Below are 23,526 nucleotides of genomic sequence, written 5' to 3'. Positions count from 1 at the left end.
TGAGTAGTTGGAAGCGTGGTATTGGATGGACCATATCGACATTATTATGAATAGAAAAGATTCTATTAAGAATGAGTTGTCATATGGAAAATATGGAAGCGTGTCCATATTAGGGAATTGAATATTGAAAATCTATGTCTAGATTAGAAACTCTTATGCAAAAGGATGTTCAAAGGAATGTACTTTGAGTGAGAGACATCATATCTAAGAAATTATCTTGTAACCATCTCCGATAGAAGACTTTGTAATATCATTGACAATAGTCTTTGTGACTTTGGTGCAGTGACATTACAAAAGAGATCATTGCATAAAATGTTAGAATCTAGCATATTCTATAAGTAGTAAGAATTTGATATTCTTTCACTTATGAAAAGGATTTGGAGTTGTGAAATGAGAATGATTGGAAATGTGTTCAATGTGATCTATTTCACAAAGTAAGAACCATAGGTAAACATTGTGTGCATGCTAGGAGCATGGGACAAGTGTTGTAATTCAAGTAAGAAGTTGATTACCCGAAACGACAAATAATGAGTAATCAATATGGTGATAAACCCTAATATGTCAAGTTCATACAATTGAATTTTTCATACATATCAAGCATCAATACAATAGAAACCAGTCTAGGCTCTGATACCACTGATGGGTTTTATACAAACAATTCTATGTGTACATGCAACCCTAGCATTGGATCTATGTTTTCACTATTAGATACACAACATTATGAACACATAATAAAACCCTAATCTTAGCATATGGGAATCGATATTAACATACAATTAGGTTTAAGATGTTAGCTTGATTGTTATGTTGCAATAACAATCCCAAATCTCCTTGTATTGACTTTGGAAGACTTAGAGTCACAAGTGTCACTCCTCTAATGGTTTACAAACACCAAGAGCAAATGGAGAAGCAAGAGAGAGAGGGAAGAGGTATAAAATTCATTTCTAGGAACCCTAGACAAGGCATGGACGAATTCTTATGGCCTTAGGGTTATTTATATAGGTGTAGAGATGAGGTTTCAGACCTTATCCTTATCTAGTTGCTTGCCCACCAAGCAACCATAAGATAAGCCTTGAAAACCCTTATCTTTTATCCTTTGGGCAATTTCAAGGATCCTTATCTTCTTGAATTCGTTCAACCCATATTTATTATAACCATTACCATATTTTGTAACTATCACATAATTACAATTCAGCCCCTCTAGTTTAATTAATTACACTTTATCACAAAATTAATTCCTAATTAATTATTGACCAATATTAATTAAACAAATATGATTACTCCCTTAATATATTATTCTTATAACATATTAATAAATCATAATAACCTCTCTCTTTATTTATTTCTCCAATCAAGTTGCTTTGGTGAAGGCAACCCAAAAGGACCATGCACCATCGGGTCAAGTACATACCAAAATAGTTATGGACTTAGACACTAATCCAACACTTGTGAGCTAAGGCCGTTTCAGAAACTTAACCTTTTAGATTTGGACATTTTTTGGGTCCCTTAAGCATAAAATGCAAACTTTATGGTGTATATGGACTCATGCATGTGTTAAGACCCTTTGTTAAGCTCTTTTGAGCTCTAGAGTCCCATTAAGCCATGCATGCACGTAAAGTTGCTAACTTTACGTGACAAATCATCTTTTAGGACAAGATCTGAGAGTATGTAGTAGGGGCTGAATGGATTAAGTGCTTAGTGATGTGGGGTGGCTAACTGGGGAGTACGATGGGCGTATAAGCTGGTATGTTGCACGTACTAGCCCTAGAGTGAGTATGCTAATCGTACGAGCTGAGTACGCCCCGCTTACTCAGCAGGTTGGCTTCAGATTTGGGCTTCTTGGTTTTGGGCCATGTGTGGACCTTAGGAGTTTAGGGCCTGGTTGGGCCATCAGATTTTTAGTTTAGACTCTTTTGGAGGAATGCCCACGAAGGGATTTGGGCCCAATTTGGAAGATTGGGCCATAATTGGGCTTTGGTGACCATTTTTGGAATTGGGCCTTTTTGAGTAATTGGTTTGGGCTTTGGCCTTGGGCCAAGTTAGGTAAAGGATCAAATGGTTTTTTACGCTAGTTTGGACTCTTAGTATAAGTCGGGATCCAATCATTAATTGGATGTTATTTTATGATGAGAGCACGGGGATCTTCGAACCAACAACTAGAGATTTATTTATGAGATTCAACAATCTGAGGTAAGTCTTCATCACCATGGTTAGCGGGTCGAAGGCACAAATGTCGACCCATGGTTTATTATGTTAGGGTGCTAGATGTATGTATGACTCTTGCATGTGTATGTGTGTGTATGCTTAGTGGGCGGGGAAAAATGGGTAATTTGTATGTTATTATTTGTTATACTTGTATGTTTATATGTTGGGCAGTGCCCGTTGTGAGAGTTAGGGCAAGGCCCGTTATACTCGGCGGACGGGGCTCATTATGCGAGTTAGGGCGAGGCCCCTAATACTCGGCGGACGGGGCCCGTTATGAGAGTTAGGGCAAGGCTCGTTATACTCAGTGGGCGGGCCCATTATGTGAGTTAGGGCGGGGTCCGTTACACTCATCGGGCGGGGGCCATTATATGTTGATATGTGTGGTATGTGGTATCTGAGGGAAACTCACTAAGCTTCGTGCTTACAGTTTTCAGTTTATGTTTCAGGTACTTCTTGTGCAGAAAGGGAAGAGCTCAAGGTGATTGCAGTGCACACACGATATTGTTTCCGCATTTCATGATAACTCTAATATTTTATGATGTTTGGATACATTTGTTCCACTTGGGATTTAGGATGATGTTTTGGGATATTTTTTTATTAATTGCAAAATGAATTTTTTACGTCTTATTTTTGGGACGTTACACATGCTATTTTACTTCAACGAGGGAGAAGACAAAGTAGAGAATTTCAGATCCTCCTTACTTTTTACTCTTCACCCACTTTGACCACCAATCCTCCTTGCTCTTTCTTTTTTTCTCTTTTGATCTCCATTTACGAAATATACCTAATTATACATGTGATTTTGGGGCTTACTTTTTGTTGCTATTGTATCTTCAAATGTTATTGAAAGAAAATCATCTTTGAAGATGGGTTTTAACGTAGGTGTGATGGATTTTCGTTTTAGGTTTAAAAAGAGATGCGGTAAATCTGATTTTGCATTATTGGCTTTATTGGTTTTTGATTTTTTGTTTTTGGGTATTACAAAGAGATGTATATGTTTATTGATTTTGAACTCAGATCTTCATATGGTTCATCCCAAAATCTTCATATGGGTTGAGTTTGTATGATCGTATTAGAGAGAGAGGGTCATCTCTTTATTTATTAATTATTAAAGTAGATAAATCTATATTAAATTAAAACAACGAAAGAAAAATGAAAAATAAATATATGATAGGCATTATAGTCGTTTCAATTTACCGAGGGACCAAATACGCATCGAAACTATGCCAAAATAACCACCAATCCAAAAAAGTCAGAAAAAATACATACCACATGGACCATTATTGCAGTTTTGTCTGACTAATAAGAAAATATGGGTATATGAATAAAATTATTATTGTATTACTAAACAAATAAGCTATAAAACATCCAATAATATATATACTTTTGTCCTATATGTCCATAATTTAAGAGGACATATGGAGATGATACATGCAATGCACATTTACAAGTCGAACAAACATTAGTAAACAAACAGATTTGTCACTTTACAACGTTGTTTCGTTGTTACATATATATTTTTTTAATAACATTATAATTAATTTTGGAAATATTGTAATTACTACATTACATGTTAGATTGCCATGTTCTATTATTCCTGGGCCACACAAATTTCCGTTAACTTATCTTATTTCAAATATATTTAATGATACTTTAAATAGCGTAGAATTAATTATTAAAATATGAGACATCACGTATGCAAGAAAAGTTCACATGCGCCAACCCTGGTATAACCTTAGATATGGCTAAACAAGGGGTTAGGCCGTTTGGTCAAATATTGACATCGTTAAATTTTGTACAATCGAAATGGATCGGGTAGACCCAAAATACCTTTTATCATTGTTTTGGTTAAATAATACGTGATATAGACAAAAAATTATCATATGCTACTTATATACTTTTGGAAATGATCAAAATTTTAGGTTTTTATTAGCAATGAATTTTTATTTCGGAATAGGTTTGGAGTAACCAGGTATATTATAAATCCAAATGTTTTATTTGTATCGAAGTTATTTGAAGAAAAAAAAACATTTCTCATCTCTCCCATTGAATATATGATGAATATCATCATTTTTCTTTCTAGAAAATGACAACTTTTCAAGGTGAAAAAAAAAAATATTTCCAACTGTGGACTATGTATTCCAAATGAGTTCGTTGTCCCGGACATCGAAAGGCATGTTTTTTTCCCTTTGTACACAATAAAATGTTATGTATGTTTTTATTAAACTTCATAACATTTACGTGTAAAAGAGTATAATGATTCTGTTTTTTAATTGAAGGATTGTCCGGAATATACAAGGAGACCATCCATCATGCACCTTTACTCTAAAAATGTCATATTTTCAATTACTTTATGTCCGGTCTTTATATTTTTCTGACAATCTAAAACAAAATAAGATAGTCTGAAATAAGACATTTTAAACATTTTGGTCATTTGTTCAATTTGTTAAAAAAAAAAGGGCATTTAAGAAGATTATTTCATTTCTAATTGTTATTTTTATGAATATCCTTATATCGTGTTCCATAACCAAAATTTGACATGTGTGTTATTCTCTAAGCTTTTTTCATTTTGCATATTTTACTAATCGGAGATAATACACAATCTAAATCCACTACATACATAAATCTTGAAGAATAGTAAGCGAAATTAATATGAGTTGTATTTACATAATTTTTTATTAACATTCGGAGAATAGTAAACGAAATTAGCATGATTTATCTATTTTTTTTTCTTTCTATTTTCTAATAACATAACACTGTCCTTTTTAGTCATTTGAGAGATTAGCGATTAAAGTCTTAAGAATAGTTCAAATTAAAACACTAAATAAAATTAAGTTGTGAAGACGCTACTTTTATGTTATTATTCAGTTATAGGTTTTATAATTTTATGTCAATAAATATATAAATGATTATTAGTTACTGTTCACATTACAATTTATACGATCTTACACATATATGAAATTTATATAATCAAATAATAATATAAAAATAATGTCTCAACATTTTCACCTGTTTAGGATTTTATTTGAAGATATACTAAACTGTTAAACCAATTGCAAATGATCTTCTTTCTTTAGAGTTTTGGGCTTTTTTCGAGGACTGGGCCCACTTACTTACTGCGCGCGTAAGAATATCAAGATATCATATTATCCAACAACTCCCGAATTCGGGGAAAACCGAACCGCAGATATAGCCTGAAGTGGACCAATAATCAGCAAGAATATATTTAAAAAATAAAAACAAAAAACTGATATAAAAAATGAGTGGAAGATGAGCAACGCAATCGACAATAACAAGAAATTTTATTGTAATGCAATTAGAATTGCTCCGTGAGTCAGTAAAGTAAGTAAATTGCTTTCCATTTTGTTCGTTATCTATATATAGAAGAGGAGATCAGTAAGCATCAGTGAAGGGGTTTGAAGATCAGTATACACAGAAAAATCAAGAAGATAATGGAGGAAATTGGGTTTTTGGGAATGGGAATAATGGGGAAAGCTATGGCCATGAACTTGCTTCGCAATGGATTTAAGGTCACTGTTTGGAATCGCACGCTTTCCAAGGTACCCTTTTTCTTTATATAGACATATATATATGTATGTATATACACGTGGTGTTTTTGTGTTAGGTTCTTGATAGTTGATTTATATTTGATTATTAGATGATTTAGATGATCGACGATTTGATATTAGATTCTAGTGGTTTAGGGGTTTTGGCAATTTGAGATGGATATTCGGTGGATCCGAGTCTAGTTTAATATCATATTCATCTGATAGAATCCATTATTGATTTTGGTTTGAATATTCTAATCTGATAGTTAATATCCATCCGAGTCTAGTTGTTTCTAGTCTTTCAGGCGCAAGAATCATTGATTGATTGAAATGATTCTCGTTGAGCTTGAAGTTGCAGTGTTTTGATGCACGTTTATTGCAACTTCAAGAATCAGAGCTAGAATCACTTGATGCTATTTTTGAAGATTAATGTTTTTATACAATCAAAAGTAGATTTTAAGTCAATTCTTCAAAAATCAAAATATTTCTTGTTTTTGTGCAGTGTGATGAGCTAAAAGAGCATGGTGCTTCTGTAGGGGAAAGTCCTGCAGCAGTTGTAAAGAAGTGCAAATACACAATTGGAATGCTATCTGATCCTCCTGCAGCTCTTTCTGTTAGTAGAAACTTTCATCAATCAATGTTTAATATATTTCATTTTCTCATATATAATACAAGAACACTCAAAATGTGATTATGCTTCTCATTTTCTCAAACATTATAAAATGCTGTAATTTTTCTATTTAGGTGGTGTTTGATAAAGGCGGTATTCTTGAGGAAATTAGCAGTGGAAAAGGTTACATTGACATGTCAACAGTTGATGCTGAAACTTCTTCTAAAATCAGCCAGGTTTAAGTTGCACTTTTTGTTCTATAATCATCGCTTTAATAGTGTAGTTAAAAAAAATACAGAAAAACACATGTAGTTTCACCATTTTATTGATCTATCCACTTAACTATATTTTGTAGTAATTAAATCAAACCATTATACTTTTTTCACTGTTTAAAAGAACCATTTTTCATGGTTTCCCTGTTTTGAAAAAGGGCAAAATACAGAAAAACACAACATGCCTTCACCAAGTTATCGATTCAGTCACCGAACTATTATTTTATTTATGTGGCAAATTCGATAAAAAGTAATAGTTCAGTGGCAAAATCGATATAATACTAAACGTAATGTTTTTTTTTTTATTTTTTGAAGGCTGTAATAGCGAAAGGTGGTTCTTTTCTTGAAGCTCCAGTGTCTGGAAGCAAAAAACCTGCTGAAGATGGACAATTGGTCATCCTTGCTGCTGGTGAAAAGGTAAAATTTGAATGCTATTCTTTTATTAGATGATTTAACATTTTCATTTTGTGTTGTACCCTTTGAAAATAAGTAAATGTATATTTGAGCTGTTGATGTGGATAATGGATATGTAGGGATTGTATGAGAAAATTGTTCCTGCTTTTGATGTATTGGGGAAGAAGTCATTTTTCTTGGGAGAGGTTGGAAATGGAGCAAAGATGAAACTTGTAGTTAATATGATCATGGGAAGGTAATAAATGAGAAGGCAAATTTAGAGAAAGTTAGGTATTAATGAATGCATTACGTAAAAAAAGAAACACGATGTAGAACTTCTAATGGTGATTGGTGTTGTGTAGTATGATGAATGCTTTCTCAGAGGGACTTGTTCTTGCTGACAAAAGTGGACTTAGCCCTAAAACTCTTCTAGATGTATTGGTAAGAACCATTGTTAAACAATCTTTAACTTTCAAGAACCATAATCAACCATTTTTTTTTTGCAGGATCTTGGTGCAATTGCTAATCCAATGTTCAAAATGAAAGGACCTTCAATGATCGAAAACAGTTACAGCCCTGCATTTCCATTGAAACATCAACAGAAGGACATGAGGTTGGCTCTTGCTCTTGGTGATGAGAATGCAGTATCAATGCCCGTGGCAGCTGCCGCCAATGAGGTAATATATCTCATGCTCATAATACCAACCTACTTATGAGATATTTAATGTAAAATTAAAATAAAAAATACAGGCATTCAAGAAGGCTAGAAGCACTGGTTTAGGAGATCTTGATTTTTCAGCTGTTTATGAGATTTTCAAGGTTACCCAACCCTCGCCATGATGAGATATCATGATTCAAGAAAATGTTGTAGGAAGGATATGATTCAAATCGACCATTCTTCCTTCCGTTAATTCTGAGATGTGGTGTTTAATGATGAAGAACACCCGTACTCTGTATTGTTTTGTTTTGGATCTATTAAATTTAAAACAAGTTATGGATACTTCATTATCTATAGATTAAAACGAAGCTAAAATATATCGTCTTAAATCGAGTTTGTGGTTTGGATGAGTGTTTTCTATATGGGTGGTATTTGATTATCGTGATTTCAAAAGTCAACTAGAATAGTTTTAGGTTTAAAAAGAACTCGTAACTTGAAAACCATTTCAAAAAAAATTTCATGGGTATTTTTTTTTTTTTTTGGATAGTTTATTATACGCAATGAAAACCATATTACTAGTTTAATATTGCGTTGCAAATTACTAGTTTCAAGTTTCATATCAAACTCAAATAAGACTTATTTATTGTAGTTCTTATAGTGTTTTCGAGCTTTTCAATCAAATCAAGCTTTGTCCAATTAAACATAGTTTTGATAGCTCCCAAATCTTTCTATTGTTGAGCTAATTAACCAGCTACTCTTGCATCCTTTTACTCAAGCTTCAACTCGTTTTGACTCATTTGCAGCCATAAACTGAGCTCACCATCTTGGCACCTCTAATATAATCAATCACTTTTCAAGAACAAATATAAAAGCTCACCTCAAACACAAGCATGCCTCTTTTTTTTTTTAAAATAAAGTTACACTTGGAGTGCTAAATTTAAAATTTAAAGATAACACAGTTATAGAACATAGTGTTTTCTACCAACTGCTAGCTACATGATCACTCTTCATCAATATTGTGATCATTTTAACAAACTTAAAAAGCCAACATTCATCAAGGCTTCATACATGTGACTGGTGTTTTACTTCTTAGACTTTGATGATTTGAATACATTTTCCTTGTAGAATTTCAGCTCCGCTATGCTTTCTTTTATGTCATCCATGGCTCTATGCCTGTTCTCCTTCTTTGGAGCTTTCTTGTTATCTGTGAACCAATAAAATACTTTTTACAGATATTAAAGTTGGTCTTCCAATATTTAAAATCTTTTTAAAGCTTAAATCCATACATATTTCAATAACAGATAAAAATATCACCTCTTGGGAACCAACGGAGACATAAAGCCTTAATGCTGCTAACATCAACAACTACATGAGAGAAAAGACTAGCCAAATCAGGCATGTACTTCTGCAAAAAGAAAATAAAACTTTAAAAAGTCTGTATCATAGCAGAAAAGGTTACAATAAAAAATTTGTTTCTTTTTTAATCATTTTATGTTGCAAAAGTGGAGCAATTAATTCATGAATTAAACCAGAGAACTCAAGTTTTGGTTTTTCTTTTACCTTCAAGAAAAGGAAATCGACATAAATTGAATTTCCTGCAAGCAGAGGAGTATATGTGCCCACATGTTTCTTGACAAAATCTACAACCTACACAGCATATCAAGTGTTTACTAATCATTAAACAAAACAAAAAATGGTTATATTTTTTTTTACCAAAAGGCTCATATATAGTTATACATCATCAAGAAATGTGGAACATACTAACTAATTCCTGGCAGAAAAAAGGAAATGAAAATACAAAAAAGCTATACTTCAATTTCCCTATTTGGAAAATTTTCAAGTAAGCTAACCAATTTGCAACTATTACAAATTAATAATGCTGATTTATAATTTACATGATTCCCTCTGTTATGTAAAATATAGTTGTTCTCTATGATAATAGATTTCATAAAAAGTAACTAAGGACAAGAGTTAGATTACCTGCTGTTCAGCTTCTTTTTCACTGATGGAACTTTGGATCACCCTTTCAGTCAAACCTATAAACAACCATGACATGTTTAGGGTTTTGTTACACAAGACTTGAAGAGCTTTGTAGGGCTATGTTAGATGATAAGGATGGGAAGGGTAATCACGTCTTTTGCAATGTATTATATCCTTCATTTTAGATAGTTGGCTATGAGCTAAAAGGTACTTACCACTTGCAGCATGATGATCTTGACACCATTCACCCATCTTTTCAAGACACTCTTTTGTTTGATGTATAACCAAGTCAGGACCCTGAGCATAAAAATAAATCATTTTCAGTTCCTGTGGAAACTAATAATATATTGTCTGTTAAAATAATAAAGTACACAAACTAAGCAAGAAAATAACAAAAAGTTAGTAACAAGATTATCATGATAAAAGCCACCAACCAAGAGTGTATCAATAATCAGAAACTCCCAACTTACCTCTACAGATTTTGTCAACTTCCCATCTGTGATCACACAAGCAATCTCCAGTATTCTATCTACTTCAATATTCAATCCTACACATGCACCAACTTACTTGAATGAATATTGGGTAATCAAAAAAGGACACTTTTTTCAATTATGTAAATTAAAAAACTCAAAGCTGAATAACCGAAACCTACCTGTCATTTCCAAGTCAATCCACACAAGAGGCAACCTATATTCTCCTTCTAACATGTCTAGGGTTTGACGAGTGCCTTTATCATTCTTAATTAGGGTTGCATCTTGAAGACTATCAGTTTCTTTATCATGGTTACCTGCATCAGTTCAGTACCCAATAACATGTAGAAATAAGTAACAATATTTTTGGCATTTTATCTTACTAAATTCAAACAAAACTATTAATGAATTATAAGGTGATGTTTCTTAGGGTAACAGCTGAAACATATACCATTGGCTTTCTTTTTATTATCAGTAGCATTGGTTGTCTCTTCCCTATCATCCTCAACATCCAGTTCTAGCAGAGAAAAGGCATTTGAGAGTGTGCTCATATTTACTTTAATATCCTTTGTGATTCTTCAACCATTAAGATCCTGTGACAAAAAAAAAACTGAGTGAAGATATGAACTTTTCACTGAGAAGTAAGAACGGATGTATATAGGTTATGCTACTCACTGTCTAACAGTCAAAACTTGTCATACTAGAGTCAATTGATGAAAAAAACAATGATATATATAGCAATAATTACAAATTCAAGTGATTACAAGGTTTACTTTACATACATATGATTCGCAATTGTTTAATTTTCAATACCAAATAGTTGCAAATCAGTTTTTCTATGAATCTTGAATTCTTTTTTTTTTTTAATAATTATTCCACTAAACTATTGGCGCCCATTGTTGGAATCCCCCTTCTATGCCCAAAAATTAACTCGATCCTACAATCAAAACATTCATTTTTTTACACAACCAATAAAACCCCCAAACCCTACTCCTGTAGTGCTTGAAACGACAATAATAAATACAATGACTATTGACTATGGAATTGACAAACGGTGGTTTCATGTAATTGCTAAGGTTTAGATTATGTGTTTCGGAAACAAAATTCAAGAAAATATTAGCACTTTTACTTAATTTCGTAACGTGATTACCGAATGACTTCAGTGAAAACGAAAAGGGGATGGGTAGATTGGGTAGTTATACAAAAACGTCTATGCAATTCTACCGATTTATAGAGAAATAAAAGAGGTACCTTCACTGAGAGAGCAGTTGGAGGGAAACTAGGTTGAAGATGATCGTTTTGGAGTTCCAGATTCCAATAAGTTTCTGAATATATAATAGTCAATTCTCTTTCAAATGTTCTGTTGCTGCATAAGTGCATATAAAATGCGTATGGGCCGATTTAAGTGGGCTTCGAGCTTGTTTGACGTTTTGACTTTATCCAATTCAAATTCCATTTCCAATCCATCCGCCATTCATTACTTTATCCAAATCTGGTTCTAGGCATAACCGCCTAAATTAGCCCTATTTTACAAAGGGTAAATATTAATGTGACCCAACCATCTTTCTAGTTATGGTTTAAATGATATCTATTGTTTTTATTTTTGCACTTGAGAGGAACCAAGACTTAGAAAATAGTTTTTAAAGTCATTTTGTTCAAAGTGGAAGGGTTGAGCCGGTTAACATTATCCTACTCAGCATATTAGGTACACACGTCATCGAAATTAATCCACCTAAGCTGCCATGTAACCTGCTCGTTTACTGAGTTTGCCCTACAAGACACATTATATAAAAACCCTCACTGTCTTCTTCCCCTTTTTGTCGTATTTTTTGTCTGCAAAATCACGTTGGCATGGCGGTTTACATGAAGATCGATCTTCACTTTGCTGAGTTTTTTACAAGGTACCCCAAAATTAGTTATACGGATGGAGCAAAACAAAGGTTCGAAGATGTTGATTTTGCTGGAATGGACAGTAACGAGTTTGTTAACTTCGTACAAAGATTTGCAAATGAAATGTGTGTAAATGTTTTTTATTGCATGCCTGGAAAAGACTTCCCTGATGGATTGAGGATCTTGGCTAGTGAAATAGACTACCAGGACTTCATCGAAGCTGGGTATGCTGTTGGTTGTGTCGTGGATGTATACATGGATCATCTAGGTGTGATGTCCAACATTGGATTATTGATGAGCAAGTTGATGAGAGCGTTGTGGAAGACAATCATTATGATGGATTTGTGCAAAATGGCCCGGATGAACTGCAAGGTAATGTACACGATGACTTTGAACACGTAGATTGCAACCCAATGAATAAGACCATTAACGATGAGTTTTTGGGCGAGCTATGCCCAAAAGTGCAGTCAACTCCAAATAGTCCACCTCATGAGGATCCATATCTTAAAATAGATGAAAATGAGGTAAATATTGAAGAGGTTACTAACAATGAAAATGTGCATTGGAAAAAACAAAAACCTGTGTTATGAATGCGATTTCATAGTCCAAAACAGTTAAATCTTATGTTATGTAATTATGTTGTTGCTAATGGGTATCAGTTGTGCTACAAAAAAAATGACAGTAGAAGACTATTAGTTAAATGTTGTTCTGTGCAGTGTAAGTTTAGGCTATGGGCTTCATGGATGAGTGAAGAAAACTCTTTCCAGATTAAGTCCCTTATAGATGAGCATAATTGTGCTAGAAATTTTAAACTTGGATCAATTGTTAGCTATGCTTGGATTGGTAGCCATTTTACAACTGAGTTCTTACAAAAACAGAAAATAAGTGTTAGGACAGGCTTTTGGTATAGATGTAAGTATGGGTCAGTGCAGGAGAGCAAAAAAGCATGCTATTGAGCTAATTGAAGGCACATTGGTTGAGCACTATTCAAAGCTTTGGTCATATGGTGAGGAGATAAGAAGATCAAACCCAGGATCAACTGTGAAAATTGATGTCAATACTATGCCTGATGGGAAAAATTATTTTAGTAAGTTTTATGTATGTTTTGAGGGACTAAAGCAAGGGTGGAGGGGCAATTGTAGAAGAGTAATTAACCTAGATGGATGTTTCCTTAAGGGGCTATGTACTGGAGAGTTAATAACTGCTATTGGAAGGGATGTTAATAATCATATATTTCTAATTGCATGGGCAGTTGTGTGTGTTGAAAACAAAGAGAATTGGAAATGGTTTTTGGAAAATTTAAAAGATGACTTAGGAATGGACAATGGTTTTGGAATTGCATTGATGTCAGATCAGCATCAGGTATGTTTCTTAGTTGTATTTTATTTATTAATGAAAGTTGCCTATACTATTTTACAAATTAAATTGTTAATGTGAAGGGACTATTGGAAGCTGTGAAGGAGATTTTGCCTACTGTTGAACACGGACAGTGTGCAAGGCATGTTGTTGCCAACTTTAGGAAAAGATTCCCTGGAGTGATGTATGAGAAGATGTTTTGGAAGGCATGCAAGGCATCTACTGAGCCTTTACACAATGCAACAATGAAGGAAATACAACTTCTCAATCCTCCAGCCTTTGAGTATCTAACAGAAAATAACCCACAATCATGGTGTATAGCTTTTTTTCAAGAGGGCAAGATGTGTGATGTTGTAGAGAATGGGTTGTCGGAGAGCTTTAACAATGTTATAAGAGATGCAAGGAAGAAACCAATCATCATAATGCTTGAAGAGATTAGATTGTATGTTATGGAAAGGCATTTTCATTTGAGCATGAAAGGCAGTTCATGGCCAGATTTTGAAACATGTCTATCAATTACATCCTTGTTAAATCAATTGAAAAAAGTTCAAAGGTAAACTTAGTTTGTGTTTGTTAACATCATAGATAATACTAGACTTAGACTAACTTTTAGACAATGTTATTAGATATTGGCAGGTTTTACCAACTAGTTTGAACCAATTTGAGACAAGAAACTTAGCAGAGTCTTATATCGTTGACTTAGACAATAAGACATGCTCTTGTAGAGTTTGGCAACTAAATGGGTATGGGTGTGTGCACTCAGTTGCAACTATTAGTTACCTAAACAGAGATGTCGGAAGTTATGTGGATCCCATGTTCTTTGGAGCTTTTTATAGAAATGCTTACAAGTATCCACTGAGAGGGATGAATGGCAGCAATATGTGGCCAAGTACCAATTTCATACCACCACTACCACCTTTGAAACGGAAAATGTCAGGCAGGCCTAAAGTCAATAGAAGGAAGGACCCAGGAGAAAAGACTACTAGACACACCGTGTCAAAGGTTGGGAAGAAAATTCTATGTAGTGTGTGTAAACAAGTTGGTCACAACAAGGCTACATGTCCTAAAGTTGAGAAGCCCAAAAAACTCAAGGTGAAGAGAAAGATATCAACTACTAAAGGTGGTAATGAAGCGGAAGGAAGTGGTTCAAAACAATTGTTGGACGTAAACAGAAGCAATCTGAAGGTGGTAATGAAGAGGAAGGAAGTGGTTCAAAAACAACAGTTGCACGTAAACGGAAGCAATCAGAGAGGATTATAAAGAAAAAATTGGCAAAAAGGGTTGAATGGAAAAATGGAGAAGGAAATTCTGGTGATAATCCAATGAATATTGAGTAGACATAATTGTTATTTGGTAGTGTGTTAAGACTAGGTTGGTTGTTTGATGTGTTATTTAAGTTTGTTTCGTAGTAGTATTATTGTGGTATGTGTTTGTTGAATGTTTTTTTATGTACACTAGTAACACAAACAAAATGATGACACACAATAGCAGGGCACTTTCATTTATTTAATAGGAAAGGGATTACAAATCCATTACATAACCATTACAAATACATTGGTAAACATGAAAGGAAACCATATTAGAAATAACCATAACTTCATCTTAATAGGAAAGGAAACCATAGTTAATACGAAAGGGATTACAAACCCATTACATATCCATTACAACTTGTAGACTAATACCACAAAAAAACAGCCCAACTTATAAATAACCATAACTTCATCTTTCTAACATCAGATTGAAGCTTCTTATTTGCCCAAACCAAATTTGTAACCAAAGTTGTGTCACCAGTCGTGTTCGTACTCTCCACTTCATCTGCCCAACATATGAAGCCATCAGGAGGCCCCTACAATGGAAGTTATTATTTGTTATAGATTAAGTTACCAAACCCAGAAACAAATTATCAAAATCTAGGTCAACAGTTAACATGCAATTTACATTTACCTTTTTGCGGCAAGCATAAAAGAGTCGGCCAGGGTTGTATTTAGTAGTTGACATTCATAATATTGCTTCACATCCACACGAGCATTGAACTGATTTCATCGAACCCTTCATTTTAGTGAGGTCACTTGAACGGTAAGAAGAATATGAGAGCAAAAGAAAGCTTATTAAGCCCACATACGTGTCTGAAACATGAGTATATGTAAGGGTAAATTGTGAAAGGACGAAATTACCCTCTTTCACACTAATTAACTGTAATTTCCATTAACTACTATTTTTCCATTAAATAAACCCGGTTACAAAGTTACTTTATACAAAATTGTCTGTGCTTAAGCAGGTCTTCAATCACCTTCGCCAAAACAAACACATAAACCCTAATACACAACATTATACTACCAAAAGAAGACACATCTATACCTAATCAACACAAACACTACGAACCACCAACATAAACACCAACAAATCAGGGGTTCACGATACGAAAAAACTTCTCCACCATAAAACCAAAAGTCACAATCACAAGTCCAATCACCAATACAGTCAACGAAGTCACCTTTTTCTCCATGCGCTCAATCCGACGATGCAATGCGAGTGACTCAACCCTGCTTAACACCAAATCTCGACCCATTTTTTCTTTCAAACGGGTGACTTCCATTTTCTGCTCTGCAATTTCTGCTCCACAATCACAATAAATAATATGCAAATCGCCAAAGTTGAGACGGTCTCGTGAATTTATAGATATTGAATTCGGTGAAAGTGGTGGTGGGGTTGCCATCGTGACTTACGTGAAAGCGAAGTATCGAGGTTACGTCGGATTGTCGGTAACCTTTAGTAGAAAAAGGGTATTGAAGATTTAGGGTTTCATCGAATAAGCCATTGCTTTTATGGACTGATGGGTCCACAGTGACCCTTAGGCCCCAAGCAAGGAACCGGTCACAACTCAGTGACACGTACACGAGTTAACTCGGACTCAACTCACTTGCTGACTATGCTTATTACGTGTATGGTTTACCTGTTAAAACAGGTAACTGGACCAATTTAGTCGGTAAAGTAAAACTTGGTTCCTCTCAAGTGCGAAAAAAAAAACAATAAGGACCATACAAACCATAACTAGAAAGATGATTGGGTCACAGTGACATTTACCTTTTTACAAATGTCCACAAATCGAGTGTTTGAGACCGAAATTGGAAATTCTACATTGGAGAATTGATTTGAATATGGGCATATATGATATGGTTTGTTCGTATTTTATACAATCATCAAGGGCGATTTTCATTAGGTATCTGAGGTTGCACTGACAACATCTGTTTTTTCTATACGTAGTGAAAAAAATTTGATTTGTTTTCTACTATAAAATGTGTCACCAGCAACACCTACTACAGAATCTTGCGTCCGCCCCTGATCATCATCCCACTACAGCTTCTAAGGCGGGTGGGTGTGATTGTGGTAGGAACCACGATTAACATCAAATCATGTCTTCCTTATACGCTTGATGATCGGCTGCAAATCACGTCTTCCTTGATCAATCCAATAATCGGCTGCTTATCACAAAAAAGAATCAAATAAATCGAATTCAAAGAAAGAAAATAAGGATTTAAAAAAAATCTCCATTAAAAAAACGATTTTAGAGAAATCAATTTCAAAAAAAAATCTACTAATTTCGAATTTCACCATTAACGAGTTCATTCAAATTGGAATTCAATTCAACGAGTTCTCAGAAATCACAACTCATAACAAATTGGGTTTGATCATATCTTTAAAAACTACAAATCGCAGCATCCCTGTTTTTTCATTCCAGAACACTTCCAAGTAAGTTATTGATCTCGTGTTTTATGGCCTATGTTATGTGTATATGATTACTAAATATCAGTAATATGAACTAATTGTGAAGTTTCAAAGTTTGGATTTTTTATTATCAATTGGAATCGGTTGTAATTTATTTTAATGAATGATTTTTTAAAAAAGAATTTTTTGAACTTTGGATGAACTCTTTTACACCAGCATTAAATGTGACGAAAATGTATTACTCTCCCAATGTATTTAACTTTTGTAGTTCTTTATTCTCAGTTCTCATTTGTATTTAAAATTGAAATGTGGCTCCCATTATGTGATTTAAACGAAACTATGATGCTACAAAAACTACAAATCTCCAGTGTTTTGGTTAAGAATACTTCCAAGTAGTTTTTTCTAAAACCGACATTGATATGATTATTAAAGTTTTTCAGAATTTAATATTCGAGATTATTGTTTACAGTGTTCTTTATTACCTAATGGATCTTTTTTTGTTCATGGATTTTAAAAGTGACATTGTTGTTTTTAGACATTGTCATTGGTTGCTATTATGTTTTTTTATGTATAATGTTTCCATTATATTCAATACAAAACAATTTTGTGTTAATCTTTTATTTGGAAATATGCAACGTTGTCTACCGCAGACGATAATGAGTGAAGTCGGAGCAAGTAATCAAGCTATAGAACCATATATAACCGAAGATATTGACACAAATGATTACGTGGAAGCAACATATGAACGTGAAAAAACAAAATTATGAGAGTATTTTGTGAAAAAACAAAATTGTGAGAGTATTTTATGAAAAAAAAAACAAAATTATGAGGGTATTCTGTGAAAAAACAGAATCATGAGCATATTCAGTGAAAAAAACGGAAGTAGGATCATATTTTATGAAAAAACGAAATTATGAGGGTAATTTGTGAAAAAAAACGGAAGTGTGATGGTATTTTGTGAAAAAACAAAATTATGAGGGTATCCTGTGAAAAAACGGAAGTACGATCATATTTTGTGAAAAAACAAATATGATGGTATTTTGTGAAAAAAACGGAAGTGTGATGGTATTCTGTGAAAAAACATAATTATGAGTGTATTTTATGAAAAAAAAAACGGAAGTACGATCATATTTTGTGTAAAAACAAAATTATGAGGGTATCTCGTGAAAAAACGAAAGTATGATGGTATTTTGTGAAAAAACAAAATTATGAGGGTGTTTTGTGAAAAAAAAAACGGAAGTACGATCATATTTTGTGAAAAAAACGAAATTATGATGGTATTTTGTGGAAAAAAACGGAAATACGATGGTATTTTTTGAAAAAAAAAATAGAACTGTGAGGGTATTTTATGAAAAAGACGAAAATATGATGGTATTTTGTGAAAAAAACGAAAGTAGGAGTATATTTTGTGAAAAAATTAAGGTATAGTGCTATTTTGGGTTAAAAATGAAACTTTTTTACGATGTCGAGTTAAAAATAAAAGTATGCTATCATTAATTTTTGGTTCAAAACAAAACTTTTTTACAATTTTGGGTTAAAAATGAAAGTATGTTGTCATTTTGGATTCAAAACGAAACTTTTCTGCAATTTTGGGTTAAAGATGAAAGTAGGCTGCCATTTTGGTTAGCGTTGCGTTAATCTACACATAAGTATAATGATTTTTAACATTGTTGGACGATTTTGCCCCTGTCCCAAAGATGGTAATCCTCAACAACTTAAGGATACGGAATTTCAAGTCACATTAAACAATACAACCAAAAGTGGGTTTCTATTTCGACTTACACCAAAAAATAATACTTTTGTTCTATACATTTTCTATCAACATATACATGGTCTATTCACTATACAACAACCCAACAATTTTCTAGAGTTCCTAAAATTCTTCCAATTCTTAAAGTATTCCCACCAATTCTCCAGCAAAATATCTCAATAGCACCTGGATGAGCTATCCGACATCAAAAGTATACCATGTTCCTGAATTATTTTACCCAACTTCAAATGTTGTAACCATAGTTTGACCATAATACCCTTACACTTTAAAATAAAAGTTATTGATGTGAATGAGACCTTTAAAAATCATGACTTGATCGAAATGTCAAATATATGATTTTTAAGATTTATTAATTAAATAGAAAAAATGATTTATACTGTTGAAAGTTGAAACCCATCATATGTTTATTACCTGCTTGCATACAGGTTCTTTAAGCTTATGAACATCAGGTTGCTGTTGTTTCCTATAAGCCTGTAACAAAAGGAAAGAAATTAGGAACAATCTTTAATTTTATTATGATCATATCATAATATAAAAAAATCTTAGTTATGTACCGTATAGTTCTTACAACAATCATGAAATCTCAACATTATATCACTTGCACAACTTTCACTAAAAAATGCAAAAGCTCGATGCTTTCCTACTCCAAGTTCTCCTCTCCCACTAAACATGCACATTCCAAATGAAACAGCACTAGCCGAAGCTCTGGGAATCTGAATCATATATACATAACACATATAAAAGTATTATAATTAATAAGATATGGTAAAAAGAAAACCATATTCAAGCTTTAGGTTAAGGAATGTAAACCTGGGATGCTCTAATCTGATATACATCATGGAGATATTCATCACTAAACTGTTCTTGAAACCGTTCCCTGATTCTAATTCCAAGATTATACATTTCTTATTCTCCTTGACTTATAAGTTCTCCACCTTTGGTTTTCCCCTTCCATGGAGACTTCCAATCCCACACCTAGGAAGGAAATTTTTCCAAAGATACCCCTCTTTCTTTTGCATATTTCAAAAGAGATTTCAGTTGAGCTGACAAACGAAAGGGAAATTCATGAGAAAAACAGTGTGCATCATTGAGTAGTCTCTGTTAGGCATTTTGTCGTACACCTATAATGCATTAGAAAAACGAAAAGGAAATTCATACTTAGCATTGGAATAACACTATTCCAATAAACACAACCACATCACTTCATAAATATTTTGCTTGAACTAGAAAAGGAATAACCTGAAGCTGAGAATAAGTGAAGTATGTCATCGCTTAGCAGCCTTGCTGCGACGGACTGGAGGTTGGGGGATGCCTGCCTCGTGTTGCTGAGTCGGTATGAATTTGCATCGTCAGCATAATACGACTGGCATAGTAGAAGGCGAACAAGGAATGACTTCGAGTGTAAACGACCAGGGTTGCACTGCACAGTGTGTGAATGTCGACCGGAAGAAACGAAGGTATCTTTGGGTTCGACGAAAGATTATATCTGTGATTTAAATAAATTGTTTTGTTTTTAAACAAATATCAAAACTACGTAGTTTTGTGGTTAAGAGTACCTAACCTTATATACCCTTAAGGGTATATTTACTTTTCCCATATATATATATATATATATATATATATATATATATATATATATATATATATATATATATATATATATTCTAATAAATAAATATATTTTTTCTACATGTCACATTCTCATTCGTTTTACCACATGTAATTTTATGGTTTTTTCATTTTATTAAATTTCATATATATTTAAATATAATAATAAATGTATATCAATTTCATTAATGAACTTCTCTTCTAATTTCAAAATTACTAAATTAAAGCCTCATTAGTTTCCTTTATTTATTTATCTAAATTATTTGTTTAAATTTAAAAGAGAAAAAAAAACACTTTAATTTTAATAATTCAATATTTTTCTCAACTTTCTTATAAATTCAAACCTTTCAAATGTTTATATTTCATATTTAATTTTTATTTGAAAGAAACTCATGTAATACATAGGTCTCACACCTAAGATTATATATACCCTTAATGGTATATAATCTTAGGTACCCAAACCCACCATAATACGTCGTTTTGTTTGATATATTCATTACAATGTTCTTAAACTTCAACCCGTACCTTAATTTACTTTCAATATTTTGGAAATTTCACTATCATCTTTCTCTTACATCATATTTTTTTGCCGAACACCTAATAGGCTATATATATATATATATATATATATATATATATATATATATATATATATATATATATATATATATATATATATATATATATATATATATATATTATAGTTGAAAATGAAAGTTATGTGAGAGGAAGATAAATATGAAGTTTATAATTTTTTTTGAAGTAAATCAAGTTAGAAGTTGAATTATAAGAACCTTGAACAATTACAATGTATATATGATACAAAACAACGTAATATGAAGAGTTTGGTTACCTAAACTTATATACCCTTAAGGGTATATTCACTTTTCCAGTATATATATATATATACATATATATATATATATATATATATATATATATATATATATATATATATATCTTCAACTGCCTATTTATCTCTCTCTTCCCCCTCTTCTCTTCACCCTTCTCTTTTTGGTACACCACTCCTAATAGTGGCAAACATGGTGGTAAAGTGAAATACAGGTGGAGAAAGTTGAGGTAGAGTCTTTGTTATGGTAGAACCGTGGCAGGACACCTACCAACCTAATACGGTAAAACCCTACTAGTTAAAGGTAGATGTTTATTGGGATATGGATAAACAGATAATTTCTATGAAACTCGTGACTTCCAAGACAATTGCAACCCACATAGCAGAACCCATAATTATCGTTATGACTGCTTAATTATGCGATCTTGAATTTTGTTTAGATTTTCATAACTATTAGGGTTTTGATATTCATCTCCAAGTCATCATGGTTTCTTGATAATTCTTAGTTACTTACTTGGGTTTTGATTTTAATGATTGCTTCAATTTTGATTTTGTTTTTTTTGTTAAATGTGACCTGAGCATTTGGAGCATTCTTATGAAACATATGGTTTCAGCGATACACTTAGATGTGATGACACACTTGGATATGATGGCACACTTGGATATGACGACACACTCGGATATGATGGTACATTAAGAGAAGCACTTTGCATAGGAGGAGTCACCAAGTGACATGGTGCCACTCAATGGCTCCTGATGGCGCATCGAAAATGTTCTATGCACATGAAGTGCCACCAAGTGTAAAGGTGTCACTCAATGACACACTGATGTGTCGTCATTGCACCTTGACGATGTGTCATGCATTGGAAGTGTCACAGAGTAATAAGAGGTGCCACTAAGTGACATGGTGTGTCATGAAATAACACCTGATGTGCAAGTGGGGCATCGTTGGTGCCAATGCAATGTCCCACAAGGTTGAAGGTTCTAGAAGTTGTTGCATGGTGAATTGTGATTCATTAACACATTTCATGGGCTAGAGTTTTAGGTCTGATCCCTAGTCTATAAATAGGGATGTTTGCTAGTCATCTGTTTATGTATTGAATTATAGTTTAGTAGGTAAATCTTTATTGATTTATATTTGTAATCTTTATCTGAGAAATCATAAATAAATAATACGCCCCTCTTGGTTATTAACGTATGTCACCTTGACATAAGCATTTAAATATTGTGTCTTTTGTGATTGTGCTTTCGTGTTTTATCTGCTTTATTTCCTAACAAGTGGTATTGTAGTTGTGGTTGATGTTTTGTTGATAATGACGACATCTCACAAGTTTGATTTGGTGAAAATTCAATGGTTCAAATGACTTCACTTTGTAGAAGGTGAAGATGAGGGTACTCTGTAGCACCCGAGTCGCCAGGTATGAAGTTTCTGACTTAGTTTATTTTTTAATTCAAGTAAGGTGGTGGAAGGATGGTGGGTACGGTGGGCGTACATTATGTATGCATGGCGTACTCGTTGCATACGCGCCGTACGGGGGTCCTCAAGCATAATGAAACATCCCAAAAATACAAGCCAAAATTTTCATTTTTAAAATCATTTAACAATCATAATATTATCACCATAAAATATAAACATCAACCATGCATCTCAAAATCTCATAAAATCTGTCAATATATAAGTCTCTCATATAGAAATATCAGAGTAAGCTCCCAGGCTAATAAAATTGTGGTGTGCGTGCCATGCGATCAACTCGAGCCCTTCCCCTTACTAGCTGAAGTACCTGAAACCAAATCTGAAACTGTAAACACAAAGCTTAGTGAGCTCCCCTAAACTACCACATACCATACAAAACACATATAACAAACAACGTAACTTTGGGACTACTCCCAACTGCATCGGGACGAATCCTTGCATCGGCTTACCCCGCATCGGACTCCTTTCCGGCATCGGGCTCACCCCGGCATCCGACTTACCCCAGCACATACATAACATAATCACATAATCACATAATCTGCACCGGGTTTGCCCCGGCATCGGACCGGAGTCCGGAACAACAACATATAACACATAAACTAGCATCATTGGGCTTGCCCCGAAATACATAATACATGGCATAATGACTAACTTACATCGGGCTTGCCCCGGCATAGGGCTTACCCCGGAACACATGACATATAACATAATCACA

The 23,526-nt window shown here is 33.5% G+C and overlaps 3 protein-coding genes across 6 annotated transcripts; 2 read left to right on the top strand and 1 right to left on the bottom strand.

Moving 5' to 3' along the window:
* The first annotated feature begins 5,445 nt into the window (after nucleotides 1-5,445).
* LOC111878747 (glyoxylate/succinic semialdehyde reductase 1) lies at nucleotides 5,446-8,028 on the top strand. The gene is made up of 8 exons (XM_023875252.3): nucleotides 5,446-5,765; nucleotides 6,256-6,366; nucleotides 6,498-6,599; nucleotides 6,951-7,052; nucleotides 7,169-7,284; nucleotides 7,391-7,469; nucleotides 7,535-7,705; nucleotides 7,779-8,028. Exons 1-8 carry the CDS (start codon nucleotides 5,658-5,660, stop codon nucleotides 7,866-7,868), a joined length of 879 nt encoding a protein of 292 aa, XP_023731020.1. The 5' UTR covers nucleotides 5,446-5,657; the 3' UTR covers nucleotides 7,869-8,028.
* A 536-nt stretch (nucleotides 8,029-8,564) lies between these two features.
* LOC111878773 (oligoribonuclease) lies at nucleotides 8,565-11,533 on the bottom strand. Of its 4 annotated transcripts, none has more exons than XM_023875279.2 (9): nucleotides 11,388-11,533; nucleotides 10,588-10,729; nucleotides 10,319-10,453; nucleotides 10,137-10,213; nucleotides 9,882-9,963; nucleotides 9,667-9,722; nucleotides 9,247-9,333; nucleotides 9,001-9,091; nucleotides 8,565-8,908 (listed from the first exon to the last, which is right to left on the bottom strand). In XM_023875279.2, exons 2-9 carry the CDS (start codon nucleotides 10,685-10,687, stop codon nucleotides 8,769-8,771), a joined length of 768 nt encoding a protein of 255 aa, XP_023731047.1. In that variant the 5' UTR covers nucleotides 10,688-10,729; nucleotides 11,388-11,533; the 3' UTR covers nucleotides 8,565-8,768. The 4 variants fall into 4 exon arrangements, with proteins under 4 accessions (XP_023731047.1, XP_023731048.1, XP_023731049.1 ...); XM_023875280.2 differs by having other exon boundaries at nucleotides 8,565-8,890; XM_023875281.2 differs by having other exon boundaries at nucleotides 9,001-9,051.
* Nucleotides 11,534-12,944: 1,411 nt separating this feature from the next.
* Nucleotides 12,945-14,642, top strand: LOC111878717 (uncharacterized). The gene is made up of 4 exons (XM_052763912.1): nucleotides 12,945-13,388; nucleotides 13,466-13,824; nucleotides 13,929-13,935; nucleotides 14,019-14,642. The coding sequence occupies exons 1-4, from the start codon at nucleotides 12,945-12,947 to the stop codon at nucleotides 14,640-14,642; spliced, it is 1,434 nt and encodes a 477-aa protein (XP_052619872.1).
* Nucleotides 14,643-23,526: the final 8,884 nt, after the last annotated feature.

This window comes from Lactuca sativa, chromosome 5, assembly GCF_002870075.4.
Source record: "Lactuca sativa cultivar Salinas chromosome 5, Lsat_Salinas_v11, whole genome shotgun sequence".
Lineage (NCBI taxonomy): Eukaryota > Viridiplantae > Streptophyta > Magnoliopsida > Asterales > Asteraceae > Lactuca > Lactuca sativa.
The sequence above is the reverse complement of the archived record's forward strand: the minus strand, read 5'-3'. Positions and strand labels throughout refer to the sequence as shown.